This window comes from Megalobrama amblycephala, linkage group LG24 (genome assembly GCF_018812025.1).
Source record: "Megalobrama amblycephala isolate DHTTF-2021 linkage group LG24, ASM1881202v1, whole genome shotgun sequence".
NCBI classification, from domain to species: Eukaryota; Metazoa; Chordata; class Actinopteri; order Cypriniformes; family Xenocyprididae; genus Megalobrama; species Megalobrama amblycephala.
In genome coordinates, this window is record NC_063067.1 from 21,692,056 (window position 1) to 21,717,077 (window position 25,022).

A 25,022-nucleotide genomic window follows, 5' to 3' on the forward strand; every position below is an offset into this window, starting at 1 on the left:
CCTCCTTCCCCCTCTCATCCTTTCCTCACTCATCCTTCATTAACCCTTGTTAGTCCTGCTTGGGCCATGTTGTCTCTATAGAGAGTGATAGAAGAAGTGTGTCATTGAGGTATTTTAATGCAATCTGATTACAGCTGTGATCGCATTATAACGCATAATGATTTCAAATACCCGATTAGCATTTAGCAAATATCAGATGCATATCTCACAGTGCCTGGCGGTCTGTGGGGCGCACTAATGTCAACAGAGTTCTGAGGGACATTTTTATGGGCTGTCACAGGGCAGTCCAAATGCTTGAGCATACCCCTGCTGCGTGTGGCAGTCCAAATGCTAGTTTTACAGTCCGTAGATTACAGGCTGGGCTTCAGTAATGTCAGCCTGCCACGCTTTCAGTTCGGCTACAAACAACACAGCACGTACAGGAATTTATTCTCCATGACCGAACTGGGCTGCAAATTCACAAAAGTCTGACAGAAATGCCATTGATCAACTGTACGACACAAGATCCGACGCACGATACTTTTACATAATGACAGCATTCACTGAGCAATATTATGTTAGACAAATTATGATATTATCTTAAGTTCTGACAATATTGTAATGTCAGGAGTTAAATGAGCATTTTTAAATGCAAATTATTAAAAATTATATGAAAAATTATTACAAAAAACTGTTGTCAAATAATTATTACAAATAATACATACATAAAATATTAAACAAAATTATATATATATATATATATATATATATATGAAAATACTGTCATTTACAAATACTATTTAATTTAAAAACAATATGTGTGTGTAAATATATATATATATATATATATATACACACACACACACAAATATACACATATATATAAATATATACTCATTTTAAAATATTATTCAAATAAATACTATTTAAATACTATTAATACTATAAACACTATTAAATAATATAAATACAATTATACAATATATATATATTATACATTATATACATTATATATTATACATAAATATACACCTTTTTTACTAATATAGAGAATGAATACCGACAATACAGCGAAAGCACAATCACTCTATACATTTACAAGAACAAAAATCTATGATCGAAAATGTCATATTTCATTTGAGGCTGGCAACTCCCAGAAAAATAAAAAACATAAATTAGACTGAAATAAATCAATAGAAGAAACAAATTCGCTGCAAAGTGATTTCACAGAATATGCTACATTTATACAAGTCACACAATACCCAAACAAGCTTAAACAAACTCTAGTAGAAAACTTTTGAAGTAGTGTTTAGATTTAAGTATTATTCAAAATTTCACATTTGTCTATTCTAATTTGGCAACAATGCTATAGAATATTTAAAACTTGCATGAAACTATGCTACTCTGTGTAGCGCAAAGATCCATTTAACCTTTATCTAGGAAACAACTCTGCTGTTCTCTATAGGTCATCCAAGTTCCACCATCCATTCCCTTAACAGGGCATCAGTCCAAACAACAGCTCCATCTTCCAGCTCCCGCTCTGGCAGCTAAGGAAGGCTATTATCCTCGGACGGAGGCTCTGCAGTGAGCTCACTAAGCAAGGACATTGTTAGCAGGTTAATTAGCACACTTTTTCTGGACTGTCCCGGTGTGCGCCGCTAATGAGGCCTCCCACGACTGGCGGCCAAGGTCATAATCTGCGTCAGGGCTGGAGCTAAGACCCGGCCGCCTGAGTCAGCGATCCCACACAGGGGAGCACAGGGCGGACCTGACAACTCCGCTTAGGACATGAGCTGCGGCTTATCACGCAGTGAAGACGATCAGCATAATCTCCACCTAAACTGGTCAATATCTCTTACACTTCCCCGTCAACCGCACAGACTCTTTGCCCCAGACATGACCCACTGTGAGAGGGAAAAAAACGCAGCAAATTGGGGTCTGATGACTCTACCTAGTTAAAAAAGCTTAAAAATAACAAACAATTGTGAGATGGTAAAACCTATTTGAAAAAGATTATAAACTAGAAAAAAAATAGTATATTTTAATAATATATATTATATTTAAATAATGTAATTCATGTACAATATTTACAACAACTTTGAAAATATCTACTGAACACTTGGCAAATAAGCAAACTTTATTTCTGCAACAAAAGGTTGAAAAATCTGTTTATATCTAACATCTTTAACTTTTTAATGAAAGTTGTGACCAATTTAGCAGCTATATCATGTAAAAAAATGATATAAAATAATGATATATTAGAGTCTAACCCAAGAAATGTGTCAACCAGCAGAAAATATGCTAATACTGCATATTATTAGCATATTTATGTCTATGACACAATTTAAAGTATGTTCTGACATAAAAGCCACACAATGTTGTTTATGGTTGCCAAGCATTGTTGTGACTTAATTTAATAAGCATAATTAACATAGAATTTATCTAATGTGCAGTGAGCTTGGCTCTTCTAATCGTATTTTAAATATGCAGTACTTTTACTTTGTAAAGTATTAAATTCACTAAATTATCAAAAAAACAGGCATTACTACTGTACGTTTATGTAACATATAACATTTCTTTGCTGAATTCCCAGCTAAATTGAATTTACTATGAAAAAATGTACCATTACCATGATATAGAATTTTGGAAACATTGCTCACCCCCTGTGGCTGGTTCATAAGGAAAGCAAATGTTATGGCAGAGATTTTTTTGAGTAACATACCATATTTGGAAGGTGTCAAAAAATGAATCAGAGGCATTCAATGCAGCTTCAGAGTCAGTGCTTTACAACAAAATGAAAATCCGTGACACCACAACGAACAGCAAAACATCTTTCCGATGCCAGAAAGATATGGGTTTTTGCATCAACTGTGTTGTTGCTGGTAGCAGACACATTTCCTCACCACAGCACTCTCATGCAGAGCTGAAAGCACTTCCATCTGTTCTTGACGTGCGTCTGATATAGGAGCACTAGGCCTAGGAGTAGGGTTTGTGGTTGAATGTGGAGAAAACCAGCTGCACACCTGCACAAAGCTTTGCTTAACTCTGAACTGAGATTCAAATGCTACTAAAGGGATAAAGTCCTGTACCTGTATGTACCTGTTCAAGGGGTTTAAAGGAATAGTTCACCCAAAAATGAAAATTATTCACTGATAATCTTCCCCTCCAGTGAGCTCTGCTCAGGACACGCTATAACCGAATCACTCATTCAATAACTCGAGAACCGGATCAGTGAATGAATCATTCCAATTTGTTTTGTGAACTGAACAGAGTAATTGAACAGATGCAACTCCAAAGAATGATTTGCTCACTAATCAGTGATACAGACTATAGATGATTAATAAATATCAAGTGGACTACTTTTATGAGAATTTTATGGTGATTTTGCACTTTTTCTTAGCTCTAGTCCCCATTCATTCTAATTGCAAATGAAAAGTAAAATAATTCTTTAAAATTGCTCCAAGGTAGAAACAAAGTCATACAGGTTTGGAACAACATGACGATGAGTAAATGACACAATTTTCATTTTTGAGCGAACTGTTCCTCTAAGAAAATGCTTGTTTTGTTCACAAATGGCTGGGTATTCAAATACGACAGGGGCAACATCTGGATGAAAGGCATCTGATGAATGGCAGGTATTCAAGAACTGACTTGAGTTTAAGGCAACACGGAAGGCCATTGGGCAGACGTGGCGTTCCTCGTGGTAGCGAGAGCGTCAGGGAGGGAAATAGTGCCAGCGCAAGTGCCCCTGCAGTGACACGGGAGACGAGAGCTGGCGCCAGATATAGAGGTCACACAGAGAGTTGGCAGACTGGGCATCCTGACGCCAGGGCTTACACCATTACTGAACACAGCGCTGATAGTCTCACCCTGACACACACACACACAAAGTGGTGCCAAGCAGAAAGTGGCAAGGCATGTGGAGAGGATGCCTCCGTTTTACAGAAAGTGACAGACGTTTTGCACAATGAACTGGCACTGTACAAAAAAATCATTACATGCTACAAAATTGAAGATTTTACTGTTACTTTTACTAAACAATTGTTCTGAACACTCATCCCATGTCCACATATAGTGAAACCAGCATAAAAAAAAAAAAAAAAAAAAACATGAACATGAATGTCAGAATGCTAGAATGGCAAGAAAAATCAAAACTTTGAGGAGGGGGGGAAATCAATATTTCTCTGTTTTGTTTTTTTTAAACAACAAAAAAACCACATCTGTTGTTATTCTGCTCACATTCAGACCAAGCAGCCAGGCCTCAGCTAGCGAGGAGAGCAATAAATAAATATCGAAACAGATACATAAATAAATGAGAGTGCAGTGCATTCTCCTGAGCTTTCCTGTTGTTCCTGCCTTATAAAAGCTGATGGGAGGTCGATAAGCATGCGGGAACCCAGAAAAGTAGAAGTGGAGCAAAACATTTTTTCGCCACATCGAACGTTGCGGTGTTGGATAATTTGAAACGTGAACAGCGGAAAAAGTCTGAGAAGCTGTGAGATGTGGTGCAACGTCCTTTTAAAGACAGCTGCTCTCAGTAGATGTGACATTAATGACATTGATTAACTCATGTGGCTGAAGCAAAACCAATCAAAGGAGATGCTAACAGGAAAACAACACCTGATTAAATCATCTTTACTGGTTTAACTACTTACTCTCTCTTGTCAGGCAAGGGAAACGTAGCGAGTAGGGATGCGTGTTCATTTCCTAGGAGCGCAAATGTATCGCATTGCTTATAACAAAGTGATTTACAACGCAGAGGGATTTTAAAGCAACAAGCGCTCTACAGTTCCATTCAAAGCAGTTTTATTGTTTTAATAAACTACGATGACCTGAATGACTGAAAACTTTTGTAGAATTAGTGGAATCGCAAACAAAAGCTTGGTTCGCCCAAACTCTGAAAAAGACATAAAATGAAAGTACAAAATATATTTCATGCCAAAAGTATTCAAAGTCTGAGGGAAAAGAGTCTATGTAAATTCTCTAAATTATTCTATGATTACTTGAATGATAGCAATGAGTAAAAAAAAAATTAAAATAGCTTCAAAAAAGTAAAAAAAGTTCACAGAGATGCATTTTGCGATGCGTGTTCTTGTACTAAAAATGTAGATTTGGCCTTAATTCCAGCCCTGTGAATTTAGAAGTTGCGGATATAAATAAACAAAACAGTTGCGCCATATGTATTTCTAACAACAGGGTTTTAAATGGCACTAGTTTTCCTGTAAATAGTAAACTGTAGAACGTTAAGTCTACAGCTGTTACTTAGGAAGAGCCCTGGACATTCAAAAAGTTCCAGAACTGGAACCCAACCACTAATTATTGCCTTAAAAGAAGGTTCTTTCCAGGAATCCTACAGCATCACGTCCCCTTCCCAGCAGTGTGTCGTGCAACGCTCCAGAACTGTACAGGGAAATGCCTTAACAAAACAGATGAATGAATGGAGCACATGGTCACATCATTTAAAGTAAACTTTTGAGTACACATCATTTCCTCCGGTGGACCACACAAATGACTGAATATGAATGATTCTACTAAACCCGTGTGAGACAAACAAACCAAAAAAACAGCCCTTTCGTAAAAAGAAAACGTAATCATCAGCCGAATGTCTTTGCGAGCGCAAAAAAAACCTTTAAAGGAAAATTATTCACAACCAGGCTACTAGCCATTCCTTGTAAACGTATAGCATGTGGGTCTAGCATTTTGTCTGTTGTACGTCAGAACAAAATTTCCAAAAATACCAAAAACACCGGTGTCGAGACACTCAACAATATCACTATAATTTAAAAAACAGTTTAAGCGTCAGATGAAAATGCCCTTGACTGTACATACCAGCATTTTAAGAGCCTGGCCAGTTACAGTGCGCTAAAGACGCCGGTTTGGGTTGGCTTCAGTCCTGAGGTTTGGACCAGCTGATTTCCACTTCTGGCTGGCCGAGTGCTTACATTCAGGTCCAGACAGCCACCAGGGAAGAGGACGGCAAGCCTTACTGGACAAACGCTTCTAATGCTAAACACAGACAGGTCAGGCCCTTCTCTGAAGAGGCCGCAGAAACCCGGGGGAAGACAGACAGTATTTCTATCCAGACAGGTGCAACAGTTGTCTGATTTATTTCCTTTCCCTGTCCCTCGTGCTCAAGGGGAGGGTCCACCATTCTGGAATCAACCTGCCTCCTCCTCCCCTCCTTCATCTAATCCACTTATGTTTCTACACTTAGTTTTTTTCCATAGGTTGTAAATAAGAAAAAAAATCAACAAAAATCACGAGAGTATTCTAAGTAAATCAGCAGTTAAATGCCAGGTAGTTTTACACAAGAGATGAAATTGGCTTTATAATTACATTAGCATTATTATAATAGATAATATGTGATGGGCAATCTTTTTTGGAGGCTTTTCTTAGCAGGTTGTCCTCTGAGTAAGTATACTATCTTATATAATCCATGATGGTTACTCAGTAATGACCCAGACAAGCAGTCAGCACTTCTCAAAGCCCTGGTGTTGACACACCTGACTGTGCACAGGTAGGCTTCAGGAAATGATTGGCATGACCTTGAAGACTAATACTATGACAAACTTCTCACACCTGCAAATTTTATTGATAAAGCATATCGCGAAAGTGTTCGTTTTCAGATAGAATGGCAGTCAATGCGTGCCGTCGTCTTGATCAGTTGATTTTTCTTGCATTTCAAAGATTCTAAAACCAAGCCTGTTATTCTGTTATTCCGTATGATATTTATGCATATATTCTAGTGCATCATGACCCAAAGACCCTCAACCTCCACAAATGCGAAATCACTAAGATAAAGAAATATAAAAGACCAAGCTAAGGCGCTACACTTCAGCCTAAGCACTGCAAGTTTTCGAAGAGAGAAAGGTCTGTTTCCCTGCAGGATACAGGAGGACTGAGGACTAATCACCTATAAACCTGCTGGCCATTAACATTAATCTGGTTAAAAGATATTGGGAGTCTTCTTTAAGGTGTCAATGTGTACCAGCTTTTCTCACGGCAGTGGCTGGAAATCCCTTGAAAACTGAATGCGCACTATTGCGGAAAAGTATATTCGTCTGCCTCATCTGAAATTGCACAAATTTTGGATTAAAATACCTTTAAGCAGAATGTTAAAAAAGTAAAGTGGGGTCCAAAAGTCTATGTGGAGTCCACATAGAAAATCTGGAAATAAACAGAATGTTTTAGGATTTAAAAAATTTAAAACAAAGAAACACTGTCATAAAATGAATAATAAATATGTCAGTTTCCTCTCTATTTCTATGTCACCAATCCAAGTAAATTTGTGGCACTGATCATGCGAACTACTTTATACAGATGGTCAGATGTTCTTCTTCCACTGAAGCTCAAGATGTTCATTTCAAATCATGCAGGAGAACATGATCATCAAGACTGACAAACTTGTGGAGTGCATGCAACTAAAGGGCTGCTGTCATTAAAGCAAAAAAGAAAAAACAAATACGAAGACATTCTGAAATTCATTTAAATGCTACTTTTCATTCAAAATGTTAAGCTGATAATATAGTTTGCAATTAAAACATTGCATTAACTTAAAAAAAATTTTTATATATATATATATATATATATATATATATATATATATATATATATATATATATATATATATATATATATATACAGTATAAGCAGATACATTTGGACTGAAGAAACACCATGCACACTCTACCACAACACTAATATAAACTGCAAATGATGAGGCGTAAATACGATCAAACGCAAAAAAGAATTCCCCATCCTTCACCATCCATTGACTAAATCCAATTTGTTAAGACCCCTCCACAACTCACTTACCCAGTCCAGCTCAATGGAAATTGAATTTCATAGATTGAACATCCCATTATCTCTTTCGGTCAGATCCTCATCTGAGTAAAGTAGGGGTGAGGTGAGCGGCCCCGGAACAGAGGAGAGACGTGGCTCCTCGCAGTCCGCCGCCTTTAACAGGGTAAAAGCCCTAGATATTAGTCATAAGTGTTCTTTAAATTCATTAGCATCTTCACACGCGGGCGTCTGAAGTGTTGGGGGGAGATCACTGTAATGAGTTTAGCTGGCCGGTTCTGGTTCCTGCGCCGTCCTCGATGTCACAGGGTAAGTGGCTGCTAGGAGCCAGCGGCTCGGGGTTGAGTGAAAGAAGTGACCAAGAAAGTCTTGCAGATGAGGGCTTATATTTGTACCTGGGCATTCAGGGCTGATCCGCTCCAAGGTAAGAACTCGGAGCCCTTCTTTATTCCACAACATAATCATATTCAAGTTACGCTCGAACACGTGGTGTTTTCAATGCACAGCACAGTATATGCACCCTCACATCACTCAGTTTTGGCCAATGATGTGTTTAATGAATACGACAGCTAGCTAGCAAACTGTGTTAGCTTGTAGGGCTCAACAAAAAGGACTGATCCAGCTATGACCTGCCTATGCTGGAAGAGGGCATGTCCTCATACATATGTATAGGCTGCCTTGAGAATGATATCCTAACAGTGCTGTGTAATGACCCAAATGTACCGATTAACACCAATGGGCATAAACCCAAGCCTCTTACACTCAACTGACTCAACCATTGGAATTCATTCGCCATTTACTGCAGCAAAAAAGTCTATAACTGCACAGTTACGACTCTTACGGGCAACTAAATAAGTCAAATTATCACTATAAGCATCGGCGGTTGCTTTAAGAAAACCTGACAGGAGCTAGGACTAACCAAGACATTTTTAGCAAGAGCCGAGTGGCTAATGAGAAAAGGAGAACATTGTCTTCTCTTACTCTTCTCATTAGAAGCACTGAAGCTTTCTGGAGATTTAACTATCCAGCATAGTGCAACAGATACCGCCAACACAAACTCTCACTGCAAACACCATCGAAACTGCTGCTGACACTTCCATTCAAAAAACGTGAGTGAAAAATCACCTAAAGACCCTCGAAAGCCAGAAAGCCTGCAGTCTCGAAGCAACAGCTAGCTTTGAAAGGCATGCTCTAATGATTAAAGGAAACTTAATAATAGATCAGAACCTCAAGGCCGGGCTTTTCAACAAGTTCTTTAGTACAAGCGGAGATGGTCTGACAAAAATGTGGTTCCCCAGACTCACCTGCCAGGGCTGACATCTGCTGGCTAGTTATCACCTGTAATGCATTTAGGCAGAGCGAAAACACTGGCGGAAAAACCGTTCGCTTTAGCCACTGCTCTTAGCTCAATGCTGCACTGACCGCAGGCTCATAAGCTTCTTCAGGTTTGTGTGCCAGAGAGGAGGGAGGCCAAACACAGCTCATGAAGATTTAATGAACACTGAATTCCCTCGCACTGATTGAAGACGGAGATGTGGAACTCGTAGCACATCACTGGATAAATTTGACTTTTTTGTGGAAAGCAGAAATTATGAAAAGTAATGTTTACTTTTTTAAATGAATCTAGCTTATCAATATTAAACTGCTCTAGCCAGATTGTTATAGCATAAATGGCATGGCATCACAAACATACCACGGTATATCATGGTATACCATTTACATGGTACTTTCAGGTACTAACCAAAAATACTACCAAGGTCCCACCACAGTTCATGACATAAAATGCTGTGGTAAAGGCAAACTAATTTAAACATCATGGTAATGTCAACCAAGAACGCTAACTATAAAGATAACTATAGCAATAACTACTTTAGGGTCCAATTTTAGGGTTATGTCGTCTGCCCCTTTAAATGCACTAGCTCTTTAAAGTCGAATGGATTTTGATTGGCTGTCAATGTTTTTTATCGTTCATCAGCTATAAAAATAATTCTGAAAGTAATTCCAATGATGTCGTTCCTCTGTTGTTATTGTTATAGCTGTGGTGTGGACTGCATTATTCGCATAGAATTAAAATGATTATTAAAACTTTATAGTTACAGTTATTGTGCTTGATGTGAACTGCCCTTTAGCTGTTAGTGACCAAGTACTCTCTTGCTTCCCACATTCTTTAGCAAGTGCTATGACCAAAATAGTATTACATGCGGTTAAAGGCACATACACAAATATTAAAGGTGTGAAATTTAACAAACTCGCATCAGGAAATGCATCAGGTGAAAACTTTCAAACCATTCTGAGATCTATAGCATCAAGAAAGTTGCCACATGACTGCAAAAACGGTCACCGTGATTTTGCCAAGTAAGACATGTTCCTGGATCAACATATTTTGTTGATCCTGGAAGAACATTCCTATCCGAAAATTTAGTCCTAACCTTTACCCAACCCCTAAACCTAACCCTACCCATAAATTATTTCTAAAATTAGAGGGAAATGATAGTTGAATAACACTGACGTGGAAGCACCTAACCCCGGTTGTAAGCCTAAACTTGACAAAAACAGTAAACTTGTCCCTCAAATCTGATTGGTTGATTGGAATGTTGTTCCAGGATCAACAAAGATGTTGATCCAGGAAAATGTTGTACTTGGTGAAATCACGTTCACCTGCAAGAACCTCATCAACAATATCACTTTTCATGAGAAGACCCCATGTTTATTTCTGTGTATGTATCCTGTGGGCTCCCAAGCATGGGTATTTAGAGTTGGCACATCCTGTGTGTGTCTGTAGTGTCTGCCAAAAGAGTAAATGAGTGTATTTGTGTGTGTTAGAGGGTATATGAGTGTCAAAATAGGGGGCTATGGGGGTAAAGACCTAAGGGTTCTTTAAAGATCTTTGGTGGTATACCGATGTCTGATATGGCTAACCCCTTTCCGGCAGATGATGGTTGATGTATCAATCCCTGGCACTGGGATTGGCACTCTACTTTTTGCCCACCCACGCTCTCACACACATACACACACACACACACACACAAATTCTCACCTCTTTCTCATGATAGAGTAATGCAGCTCTTCCTGTTTAATGTCTGCATGATCTCCACTGGCCCGCTCACTGCCCTCGCTGTCGTCGCTGCTGAAAACGGAGGCCAGCTCCTTTTTGGGCACCCGTGTTGGCGGCAAGGGGATGGTGCGTTTCTCTGCCAGTCGCCCACGGTTCTGCAGGAGCACAGAGGGGACAGACAGACTGAGACTCTGGGAACAGCCTTCTCTGATTTTACTGGCTTGAGCTGCAGTACAGAGAAATGGCTAATGTTCCCGATCCGTCACACTTTCAATTCTCTTTAGGCTGATAAAACACATTCTGAATGTATTACTGTTGTATTCGCAATGTTTTTAGTTTCACTAATACTGATTCATAAAAGGCTAGAATTTTTGGTACATACATAAAAAACTTAAAGCAATGTGAATTCATAATTTTCCCAAGCAGATACACTACCCTATTTTGTCATTTAGCACAGGGGTTTTGAATCTAGAGAACCCCGGGGTGCCGCAAAAGTACATAAATAAATGAAAAAATAAATAAATATAAATAAATAAATAAATAAATAGGGCCAAATTGTTCATGTTTAATCTTAAATCATAATATTCTAACATGGCACCAAAAAGTTTGAAAATCCCTGATTTAGCGGACACTTTTATCCAAAGCAATATCGGATAAATGACACAATGGTGATAGCTCAGGGAACTTGCAACCTTTTAGTTCGTTAGTCAGTTATCTAACCACTAAGCTACATCACTGCTGATATTAAACAATGACAGTCTAAAGTTGCAGTTAAAGTTAGTTTTTACACTAAATTCCAGCAAACAGTCATTCAAATTTTCCCAACGTAATATGACCTAAATAGGTCATGAATCACAGGTCACAAATCATGAAGTTATGACAGAATGAAGGGTGGAATGCACTCCCTAAATAACAGCAATATTCAGTCAGAGAGATCCATGCAGAGAGAGAGAGACCATTGATCCACGAGACCAGTGATGGAGGATGGGTGAGTAAACGGGACGTGATAGTGATTCCTTCTCTTCCTTTTCCCTCTATCCGTATCAGACATCTAAAGACAGCGAAGGATGAAGGGGATGAGAGGCCCTCAGGGTTTAGTGTGTGAAGCTGGGCGACCTTTAATGTGACCTGAAGGGGTCAGTGCAGATTTATGTGCCTCTATCTCTATCCATGAGTGAACAGAGAGCGAGAGAGAGGATTTGAAGGAAAAGAGAAGAAGAAGAAAAAGAAGAAAGAGGGAAACTGGTTGCAAAAACAGAATGGAAGTGTGGGGTGCAATATGTTGCCCAATAATCTAAGTAAAAGTACACGATTTTTGCCATGTGACAATATATTTATTCAACACCCATCATGCTGCTTGTGACTGAGAGGTACACAAGGGAAAACTGCTAAAAACTGTCATAAAACTTATGTAAAAGAACATTTTATTTTTATCTCGAACCGGAGCAGTGAAGCACAGCATGGGACTGTTCCTAGCCCTCCACCTTCCCCAGCACCACCTGCCTAGATCTGCTAGGGGATTCTCCCTTCTTTCGCTGCAGCAGCTTGCGTTCTATTCACTGAATTTATGTGCATGTTTCGGCAGTAGCCTTCACTCAAGCAGCATAGCAGATCTAGTCGGCCAAGATTAAGCCTATGTACATTCCATTCTTATTAACAAACTCTGTTTATAAATACACACAATTTATTTAGAATATGTGTTTGAATTATTTATAAAACAATGTAAAAAATTTTAAATACTAAAAGAAGCATTTTCCCCAAAATTATAGCTATAGGGGGGACAGTGTGCCAGATGTGTTGAGGTAAGCTGTGTCAGTGTCTCAGTTAACAGTGTGGGTATGCTGTGCCTCCAAATGCAGATAATACCATTGTGAACATGAGTACAAAATGTTGAAAATTCAACAATAAGATATTACAAATAATAAACCTTCTGTCTGGTTTATGACAATTATTTTGTGCATCATTACATTAGATTTTTTTCATTTGCACCTAAATTTTAAATTGTTTACATATTCCCCAAAGGGTTTAATTTACTCCTTGACATGACACAGCTTACCACTAAATTTGTGCCACTGAACCCCAGTTTTATCAGAAGTCATATTTATTTGGCTATATCTTATAGACACTTTCTTCTCATTTCAGTTCATAGCAAAAAAAAAAGTAAAAAGTGGCACAGCTTACCCCAATCTTCCCTATAGTAGTGTTCAGAGATCCAGAAAAATGAATATGGCTTTGAAAAACCTCAACTGAAAAGTCTGTTTGTGTGAATGGGTGGTGTATGTGTGTGTGTGAGCATGCTTGCATCTCAGGCTCTGTCAAACTTTGCCGAGCCCTGCAGCTATCCTTCCTCCACACCCAATGCTCGCACGCGCACATACACATATGCAGAGCATCCCACAGGAGCCGAGGCGTGAGTGGCAGGCTGGGGCAGGAGGTGGAGAGACTAGCCAAGAGGCAAACAGGTGCAGCCCCTCTGGATTCTCTCAAGTGGCATACATTAAAAAGAAGAGGGGAAAAAAGCCGAAAAAGATGAAAACATCCCTGAGGATGGGCAAGCTGAACACACTTTTTTCCAGAGCGACTGTCTTTTCTTTTTTTCTTTTCCCTTTTTGCAGAGGAAGCAGATTTTTGTATATATTTTCAGTTTAACATATAAAATTAGATCTATTTAGTGTGAACACAACAAGTGACAGATTTATTTAAATGTCCAAGTTGTTTAAACTGAAACGAATCTTGTATAAACTCATGTGAAATGATATCAACACAGAACTGCAAACACATAAACAAACACAGTTTTTTTTTGGTGACATTCGATTTGTGCGGCAAGTGCGTTTTGGAGCTGTTAACAGCCACTGGAAGCCATGTATGAAGTGTGCCAGCACTAGTGATGCTTTATCTGATAAAAGTTAGCGTTGAGAGACGTCTGTTACCCACATGGCCTCAGCGGAGACAGGCCTCCACACACGCACACACAAACACACTTCCCTGCCCCCATTCCTCCTCTCCAACCCCCACCCTTCTCAACGTCCTCCCGGAAAGCCCCCGTCCAGCCCCCTCGCTTTATTCGGCGTAACTGACGCAGAACCGGGGGCGGCTGCGCACTATTTCCGGTAACACTTCCGCACAGAGGGAGTCAGGGAGGGTGATTCAAAACAAAAACATAAAAAACCTGGGCTTCAATTCCCGCCTACATATACATACATACACATTCACACCCTCACACACACTCTGTCACTCAGGCATGGAAAAAATATTGAATATGAATTTCCTCTAAGCAGCATTTCTATGAATAAGCCCTCCCACACTTGATGTCTGCCCTTCAATGACACAAGCTATATATAAATTTGTACAAAACACACACACACACATAAAATTAAAACCACACATGTAAACTCGAAGTGAGCAATCGGCTCGGTTGGTGTATCTGTCTTAAGCCCCATAAAACTTTTGAGCTGAGATGTTTCGAACTTGTGAGGGAAGTTCTCATAGAAAATACCTCACAAGAGGGAGTAAGAAAAGAGCAGAATAACAGCACAGTAAAGCTGTAAGCCATGACAAGCAAGACAAAAACTTTGCTCAAAGTTAAGCTGGGTTTAACAAACAAACACACACACACACTATGACCTTTGGTTGAAGATGATGGATATACTGTTCAAAAGTTTGGGGTCAGTAAGATATTAATAGATATGAATACTTTTATTCAGCAAATATGCATTAAAGTAACAGTAAAGACATTTACATTGTTACTCATTTGAACTTTCTATTCATCAAAGAGCCCTGATAAAAATGTCAAATGTCAAAATAGGGGGCTATGGGGGTAAATGTTTCAACAAAAAATATTTAGCAGCACAACTGTTTTCAACATTTATAATAATCATAAATGTTTCTTAAGCAGCAAATCAGCATATTAGAATGATTTCTGAAGGATCATGTGACACTGAAGCCTGGAGTAATAGCTGCTGAAAATTCAATAATAGCTGCTGAAAATTAATTTAATTTGAAAATATATTAAAATAGAAAACAGTTATTTTAAATTGCAATAATATTTTACAATATTCCTTTTTTTTACTGTATTTTTGATCAAATAAATGCAGCCTTGGTGAGCATAAGATACTTCTTTCAAAACGCAAACACAGGCTAATGCGAAAACATTTTGTGTTCCGCTGCATACAAAAGTTCAGTACAAAAGTTTGCTTAACTCTGACCTGCAAATTCATACAGCAAGAATACACTTGACCAATAGAGGATCTAGGGCCTAAACATCACAGATTGACCTCCTGGCTGAAGTCAAATGTTATTGGCAAATTCAGTAAATGCTATGTTTTCACATTATGAATTTATTATTATTTGTATTGTTTGTTTTTTATTATTAACAACAGAAGCCAAGAGTGTGACATCTCACCCTGTTTGCATCCAATTGTACATGCTCAAAGTCTAACGTGACCGTAATAAGGTTTGAGAGCTACTAAATAATAAAAATATTAAAAGACACAAATTTTTATTAAATAAAAACATATTTATTACACTAAGTTTAATAGTTGGTCTCTACGGTGAAGGGCAGTGAACAGGTGTTTCACGTCATAGCCGTTACCATATCGTGCATTTTAAACCAGAACGCTGTAGTGACTAATCAGCAGGCGGGACCAGATCTATCCGGTGTATAATCTGCCGTATAATGTGTTTCAGTCTACTTCTGAGTTCTGAAGGCATCCTCACATTTTTTATTGTTGGCTCAGACAGTAAGGATGATATGGAAAAGCAGAGACGTTTTCTTGGCGCTGTATTTTCTGAAAGGTGCGCTGGCCTTCTGCTAAGGTACACACACGCACACACATTTGCACGCAGCAGTAGCAGCTCATGACATTCCTGCAGCTGTGGCGCGCTCCCCCAGCACTGTCCCCGGGGGACGAATGCCTAATGAGTCACGCGTCTGTCTGCTCTAACCTCTGTGTGTGTGTATGTGTGTTTATCTTTATGTGTGTGCGCCGCAACCACGCTGAGCGTAAGTGTGGAGGCGGGACGCTGGGCAGACTTGGCACAAGCTGGGGGTGGGGGCATGTGGGTCGGTGTGGCAGGGTTTAATGTGCCTACTTAAATCTATTGGCACATTCGATAACACAGAGAAAGAAATGCTAAATACTTAACACGCACACTTATGTGGAAGCCTTGACACAAATTTGCCACGTGACATGATCTAATCAACTTTTTTCAAGTACACAGTTGGAAAACAATGCCAAACAACTTCCTTTTACCAACCCAAATGAGCAATTTACAATAAGGTTTCATTTGTTAACATTAGTTAACTACATTAGTTAACATAGCTAACAATGAAAAATACTTCTACAGTATTTAATATTAGTCAACATTTAATTCTGACTATTTTGAACATTTTGACCATTAATATTAGTCAATGTAGCTTAAGTATGGGAGTATATATATGGTGTGTAAGAGAGAGCTGAAGGGCAGTGTGCTTCCCATCCTCACCCAGAACAACCCCCCCGCCAACCTCCCCCTGACCCATAGGGTGAGCGGGCTGTGTCAGCCCAGTGAAGCGTTCCCCGGCGCGGGGAGGTCAGTGGCAGTCCAGCCATGCGTGCCAAGATTTCTCTGCTGCGTTTGGATCCCCCCTCCCTTCAAAAAAGACAGCCACAGGAGACCTTTATGGATAGGTACTGACTCCAACACACTCCCAAGAGACCAAAATGTAGAAGCTGGAACTGAGAATATATGACTGAAATGTGGAGAATGGAAATTTATGGGCCACATTTAAGATAAAGCAAGCCACAGCTTACAATATAGACTAAACATAAACACAACACAACACAGTCAATATAACATATATTCTGTTCCAGACCAGGTCTACTGCTTTTCATATATAATTAGGTAGGTGACCCTACCTGGACATGAATTATTTTTTTTTTTTAATATTAAGATTTAGGTTTAAATGCATATAAGTGTAAATAAAGTATTTATTTTAGGTGCTATAGTCATCTGTGGTGTAAGTGGTCATAATTTTTTTTTTTTTTTTTGGCAAATCAATTAAATAGTCCAGGAGTGAAAAAAAATATATATTTTTTTAAAAAATGTATTTTTAAATTATTAAATATATGCACTAATGTTCAAACGTTTGAGGTCAGCAAGATGGTACAATTTAATTTTTTGAAAGCAGTTTCTTATGCTCACAAAGGCTGCATTTATTTGATAAAAAATACAGTAAAAACAGTAATATTGTAAAATATTATTAGAATTTAAAATAACTCTTTTCTATTTTTTATATACTTACGTCAAAGCTGAATTTTCAGCAGCCATTACTCCAGTCTTCATGTCACATGATCTTTCAGAAATCATTAGAATATGTTGAATTGGTGCTCAAGAAACATTTCTTATTATCAATGTTGTAAACAGTTGTGCAGTTTAATATTTTTGTGGAATCAGTGATAGGTTTTTTTCCAAGATTTTTTGATGAATAGAAAGTACGACATTGAACAAATAGAACAACATTGATTCTGTAACATTACAAATGTCTTCAGTTTTTAAAGGTGCCGTAGAACGTCTTTTTAAAAGATGTCTAAGGTGTCCCCTGAATGTGTCTGTGAAGTTTCTGCTCAAAATACCCCTTTTTTTTTTTTAATTAATTTTTTAACTGCCTATTTTGGGGCATCATTAACTATGAGACGATTTAGGCTGCTGCCCCTTTAAATGCTCACGCTCCCCGCCGACGGAGCTCGCGCTTGCCTTTAACAGCATAAACAAAGTTCACACAGCTAATATAACCCTCAAAATGGATCTTTACAAAGTGTTCGTCACGCAGCATGTCTAATCGCGTAAGTATGGTATTTATTTGGATGTTTACATTTGATTCTGAATGAGTTTGATAGTGCTCCGTGGCTAAAGCTAACATTACACACTGATGGAGAGATTTATAAAGAATGAAGTTGTGTTTATGAATTATACAGACTGCAAGTGTTTAAAAAATGAAAATAACGACAGTCTTGTCTCTGTGAATACAGTAAGAAACGATGGTAACTTTAACCACATTTAACAGTACATTAGCAACATGCTAACGAAACATTTAGAAAGACAATTTACAAATATCACTAAAAATATCATGTTATCATGGATCATGTCAGTTATTATTGCTCCATCTGCCATTTCTTGCTGTTGTCCTTGCTTGCTTACCTAGTCTGATGATTCAGCTGTGCACAGATCCAGACGTCCTGCCCTTGTCTAATACTTGAACATGAGCTGGCATATGCAAATATTGGGGGCGTACACCCCGACTGTTACGTAACAGTCGGTGTTATGTTGAGATTCGCCTGTTCGTCGGAGGTCTTTTAAACAAATGAGATTTATATAAGAAGGAGGAAACAACGGTGTTTGAGACTCACTGTATGTCTTTTCCATGTACTGAACTCTTGTTATTTAACTATGCCAAGATAAATTCAATTTTTAATTCTAGGGCACCTTTAAGCAATTTAATGCATGCAAAGTTAATATTGAGTAACTTACATTTTTGATATCATTTAGACAAAATCTGATGCACTGACTAAAATGCAAAACGATGCCAAAGCAGGATCATCTGCAAAGACCGAAAATTGATCCAAAATCCAGCAAATAAAAACAAGCACAATGACGCAAAGAGTGAAAAGCCCCTGTGCTGATGGACAAACTCTTGTAATGCTGCTTGGCATTCAGATTTGAGGACCGTGTAAATAGAATTGTGTAAAATAAAGTTATAATAATTCAATAAAATGCATATATTTATTTATATTATTTAATAAATAAATAAAACAATAATTCAAAAATAATTATACAAGAATTTAGATGACGTATAGCATGACACTGCACTTTCTGTGAAAACCTTGTTGGATGGTATCAAACTGTATTTGAACAGTTGAGAGAAGAACTGGGTCAGCCGTATGTAAAAACTGACATTTGGAAGAGTGCGTCCATATGTAGCCTCAGTGGCTTTGTAATGATCAGCTGCATGAGCTGATAGATAAGCCCTGTACCTTTCCCACCAACACCCACATGGACACGTCCAGCTCTGATACCAGTACACACAGTGAGTCGTCCCCCACCTGCATGTAAACCTTTCCTGCACTGTTTTCCTATAACCGACTCCTCCTACTTCAGTGACAGCATTTTCTGAATAATATCTCCAAATGATCTGAAAAATATGTGACAGTTTGAGATGTGCACAAACTGAATTAGTTGAAACTAATGTCTCACCTGTTTGTCACTAGGGGAAGAGGTTAGTGCGCTTCACAACACTCATCTCTGCGGCAGCACAATCACAATTTAAAGCATAAATGGCTAATAAAAATCAACGGAAAAAGCCTGTTGTGAGTTTGGTGCGGTTTACTAGTGGGCTCTAATTTGCTTTAATTCATGAATGCAACACACTGCAGAGACTGCCTGGCTGCTCGCTGCTGTCCTGAGGAGGGATCCTGCCGTTGCCATAGCAGCATAGCCTCGGCTCCATGTGAGGGATACAAACACACCGCTACACAAACCCTCGTACGACGCACAGACACGCGCACACATCGAGTCTAACCCCCCACAGCGAGGGAGCTGTTGTGAGACTGTGTGGCGTCAGCCCCCATTCCTGCCTGTACCCAGCCCTCCAGAAACGCTCTGCCAAATGAGCGCTGGTCTACGCTAACAAACCTCACCTAATACCACACGCTTCACAGCAAAAATATCACTACTTATCTAATTATGCTGCTGGTAACGCAGCTCTAGTGAATTTGAATTACTTAAACAAGCCGTTTTAACCGCGTCATCCAACAGCAGAGTGGAAGATCTGGAATACAATGATACTTAAAGGGGTCCTTGATTATGATTTCACTTTTTTAACTTTAGTTAGTGTGTAATGTTGCTGTTTGAGCATAAACAACATCTGCAAAGTTACGACACTCAAAGTTCAATACAAAGGGAGATATTTTCTTTTACAGAAATCAAACGGCTGGTAGGGACTATAACAAGCTTCTTCCCGGGATGGTGACATCACAAACCCCAAAATTTACATAAACCCTACCGCCGGGAACACGCAACAAAAGGGGTGAGGCCATGTTGAGCTGCTTTAGAGAAGAGGAAGGGTTGCTGTAGTAGAGTGCTGTTATGCTGTCATTTTATGCCGACTTCTTCACAACGAGGATCAATTCAACGCTGGATTTGCACAAAAGATTAACATGACGACACATGCTAGTCGATGAGTTGAATCAACTCCACAGCAACTACATAAATTTATCCACTAACCATTCAGAAACGTCCAGATGCATTCTAAAAGTTAACTTTAAAAAAAAAAGTAAGTCTCTCTATCAGTGTCCGACTGTGGTTTGAACAATGTAAGGCTGAACATTGTTACTGACAATCGTCATTTTGGCAGCTTGAGATTCTCCAGCTTTGTTGTTGTTGTTGAGCAACTGAAGCGCGAGCTGTTAAAGCTTCACCCCCTTCTGGAAAGGGGGCCGGGAGCAGAAGCTCATTTGCATTTAAAGGGACACACACAAAAACTGCACGTTTTTGGTTTTGTTCATACCCAAATAGGGGCAAATTTGACAAGCTTTAATAAATGATCTGTAGGGTATTTTCAGCTGAAACTTCACAGACGGACACACGGACACCAGAGACTTATATTACATCTTGTAAAAGGGGTATTATAGGTCCCCTTTAAATAAAGGGTTAGTTCACTTAAAAATGAAAATTCATTATTTACTCCCTCTCATGTTGTTCTAATCATGCAAGACTTTCTGTTGGAACACAAAAGAAGAAACAATGGATGTCAATGGTAGCCAAAGCTTTTTGGTTACCAACATTCTTCAAATCTTCTTCTTTTGTGGTTCGCAGAAGAAAATACGTCATACTCATTTGGAACAACAATAAGGTTTTCCACGTTTATAAAACTTTTATGGTGCTTTTTAGGTGGTTTTTTTGGCAAATGTGGTCACTAGTGCTGCAAGATCTTAAAAAAAAAAAATAACAGCATGCCGGTTTGGAACAGCATGAGGGTGATTAAATAATGACAGAATTTTCATTTTTGGGTGAACTATTCCTTTCGCGTTCAGTTACTTCTTGCCTCAGAAGGCTGTCTACTAGGAGTGCAATGAATACATCAACAAATGCTGAGATTGTTCTCTTTGAAGGACCAACACTGAAATGTTTCGACTGCAACATCACCATCCTCCTTGTTTTTTTAACCAGCGTTGTTCCCAACCCCCCCAGTGACAACTTTTTTTTGACCCGGGACGCAGCGGGGAGAAGCCCAGATTCTAAGAGATATTTACGAGACGGAGCGGAGTGTAATTTCCTGCCAGCATCCACTAGTTCCGCTGAAAAAAACAGGGGAAAGGAAGCACATTTCTCCTGGGAGACAACAGCCAGGCCAACTGAATGACTCTGACTCTTAAAGGAACAACAACGCGTGATCATTCATCCGTCTGCACAGAAACATGCAAACAATGGCTCTATGTCATCAAGCACATTTCATTAGGACGAATCTACATATAATTTATTAGCAGGAGGACAATAAACCACAACAGCTCAAAGGTCTATGACCTACATATAGCACCTAAGCAAACTGTTATGATAAACTTGTGAACTTGAGGAGAAAACTTTTCACCGTAGTGCAGGTCTTGCCTCTGATATGGCTGCTGAGGGTAGAAAAAACTGTTAAAGATGCGGTTACTGAGTAATTGGAGTAATGAACGGAACTGAGCTGTTTGAAATGATTCTACCATGATTCAAAGTCTAGATTGGTCATAAAAAAAAAATGTAAGAAGAAAACTGTCATCCCCTCAGAGACTACGAACACCAGCACTGAGCATGTTGCCATATTCATTTGCATAGAGCGTGACAGGACCTGTTGTTTTGTACATGTTCTTGTCTTTACATTTAATCTTGCGTGACCTACGGATGCCAATTCACAAAAGCTTCTTTCAAACAGAAGCACTTATGTGCTAAATACGGTTCATACACAGTTCAGTTAAGAAAGTGACTGCATTCTATCCAAAGTGACCAAATTGAGGACGAGTTTGGTTGATGTGTGCAACAGCAGCCATGTCATCGATCATTGATACATGTACGGCATGAGGCATGAGCTTCACAAGACTTATTCTTTTCTGTCAACTGAATGTTAGCATATATAGTTATCAATATCAAATGTATCAATATCCTGTAGCTCTTCCAGCAAATTAATTTACTATTGTACTAATTTTTTGCAATCAAAAAAAACAACATGAGAAACATGTCAACCATTTGAGCGCACTTTAGAAGTAATGCAACTGCTGTTACAAAGCATGACGAATTCTTGACAGATTTTGGGTACAGCGAAAGGGAAAGTGTGTGCACATTTAAAAGCGAGAGTGAACAAAATTAATACAGAGGTGAGAATCGTATTCAACATTTAGTATTTCTTTCATACGGAAGCATTAACATGTGAAGATTTATATCATGTGTGAAAGCGAGTGTTTTAAGATAAGTGTGTATGTACTGTCACTGTTTGACTGGTTGTAGAGTGAAGGAGTTGCCCTGGCTACTTTCTTATATCCCAACTATTATGCCATCTGTAGTTTGATTCCCTTGAAAAGTGTAATTACTGTGGTTCTTTTTTAATGTTATTCTGTTTATTTGAGTGATTCAACACAGCAGCATTGACTCCAACCAATGGGGTGAGTTTGGGGCATGGCTACCTATTTGGCAGACCAATGGCAGATGAGTAAAGTGTTTAGGAAAGCTGTTTGTAAACTATTTTTTTCCTTAAAGCTGAAGTGTGTAATTTTTGCACAACTAATGGCACCAAACTGAATCTGGTGCTGCTAAACAGAATTTTGCAATTCCGTTTGGTGCCACTAGTGTTGTTAAACTTGCACATTTCACCATTAAAGGCCAACATGACAAAGCAGAGAGCACATTAGCCAGTGAAGCAATGAGGTTTCTTCTTACTTCTAACAAAGACACAATCTCTGCTTCTAATAAACCAGACGACGACTACTACTATTACTACTTCTTCATGCGTATTCAATGTAGTGACGACGCAAGCTAATCTGTAGACGCGATCTGTAGAGCAGTTTGCCCGTTTAGGGTTACTGTAGAAACATGCCGGCGCATTATGGTGACTTGACACGGAGGGGGGACCCGCGGTGTATGTAGATAGAAATGGCTCATTCTAAGGTAATAATAATGGTTCATTATGTAAGGTCTTTATGCACCACTGAAAACATAGTTATGTATATTATACTGCATTTCTGTCAATAGATCCTCCCAAATTTTACACACTGCACCTTTAAAGTGTTAGTTTACAAAAAAAATGACATTTTTGTCATTAATTACTCACCCTGATGTCTTTCCACACCCATAAGACCTCGTTCATCTTCGGAACACAAATTAAGATATTTTTGATGAAATTGGAGAGGTTTTTTTTTTTTATCCCCCATTGAAAGCAACGTTATTACCACATTCAAGGTCCAGAAAAGTAGTAAAGACATCATTAAAATAGTCAATGTGACTACAGTGGTTTAACCTTAATGTTATGAAGCGACAAGAATACTTTTTGTGCGCAAAAACAAAAATACTTTATTCAACAATTTCTTCTCTATCCTGACCTTGAATGTGATAATTAAGTTGCTTTCCATGGGGGATAAAAAAAACTCTTGGATTTCATCAAAAATATCTTAACCCTTAGCATTCCACTGTACCACCCGTGGTACAAATACCATTCAAAAGAGACCTTAGTTAGGAATGCTTTTACTTTGTGCTCCGGAGATGAACGAAGGTCTTACAGGTTTGGAACAACATGAGGGTGAGTAATTAATGACAGAATTTTTATTTTTGGGTGAACTAACCCTTTAAGTGAAAAACAGTAGGGAGGCCAAAGACACAGAATGTCCTGTAGCATATAGCAAAATGGGGAACTGAATGGACATGGAACATTTTAACAGCTTCAACCATATATGAATGAATGAACTGCAAACCCGGATATTACTCAAACAGATTCCACCAGATTTGAAGATAACTGACAGTTCATCATCTCACACACATGGTGTATCAAAAAAAGTCTAGTAAATAGTGCACACCAAAGATCAATTACAACAATCATCTTCCAAGTAGTCAGATCAGAAAAGCTGCAGATGAAGTCACAGCACTTAAAAGAAAATGTTAATGTTTCAAAGTAAATGTTCAAACTTCAAAAGAAGTATACGTGCGATTCAAAATAATCAGATGGAAGCTGGTTAAACCAATTAAAGCAAGACAATTTCAGTCAGGGTTTGATTCATATGAACACTATCAGATGATAGCACCACAGAACCCTTTCACTTGGGGAATGATAAGACAACAATCAGACAGAGCCAGTGACAAGCCTACTCGACTTCATCTTCAAAATCAGCCTCCATGAGATTCTAACGCCCTCAGTGAGAGGTAATATAAGGGCCCCAAACAACTAAGCCATTAAGTTTTTATCTCCTCTGGCTCTGGCTCAGGCCCTCCTCAGTAGTTTACCTGCATCACTCAAACACCTCCAGCTTATCTGAAGCGCCTTCGCTTTGCGTGCCGCTGCCTCAGTAATCACCGGTAGCTACGTTCAGTAGCTCAGTAAGCTTCTTATGCCCTTCCCCTCCAGATTAACCGTTAGAGGCGGCAACAGACGCGCTCAGTTCAGATAAAACACAGCACCTGTGTGGACAAATACTGCAAGCAGCCAACCACTAGCCAGCTTGGTGCATGCACACACACGCTCACACACACAATGCACAAAGCTGATTGTTCTTACAGAGGTGGGAGATATCACAGGGTGAGAATAAAGAGATATGAAAGTCCATACATCAGCTATTAATATTACTGATTAACTTCAGGATATGATCCCTGTCCGTGACATTGCCATGTCACAGAAACAGAGCAAAAACAAATCTGTAAAAATGCCTTCTAGAGGGATGAATCTTTCAACTACTCCCAATTTCTTTCCGACCTTCACGGACACTGAACTAGTTTTGTCGTCTACATGATCGATGAAGCATCCTGGAAAAGTGAAAATAAGGAGCGTGTGGCATATTTTGCTCGAACATCTGTACAGACGATCTGTGACCTTACATTGCCGCTCGGAGTTCAACAAACCAAAACAATCAATTCCAACCATTTCACATTTCCTTGTACTTGGTCTTTATTTACTTTCTGAGAAACAACCGTGACA

General features: G+C 38.9%; 1 protein-coding gene across 3 annotated transcripts in view; it reads right to left on the reverse strand.

Annotated features, from left to right (window-relative positions):
• The window catches only part of samd11 (sterile alpha motif domain containing 11), a 61,363-nt gene that overhangs the window by 33,165 nt on the left and 3,176 nt on the right, over positions 1–25,022 (reverse strand). For all 3 annotated transcript variants that reach the window (XM_048177554.1, XM_048177552.1, XM_048177555.1), the window contains exon 3: positions 10,817–10,989. In XM_048177554.1, coding sequence (XP_048033511.1) covers positions 10,817–10,989 — 173 coding nt within the window. The remainder of the gene's footprint in view (positions 1–10,816; positions 10,990–25,022) is intronic.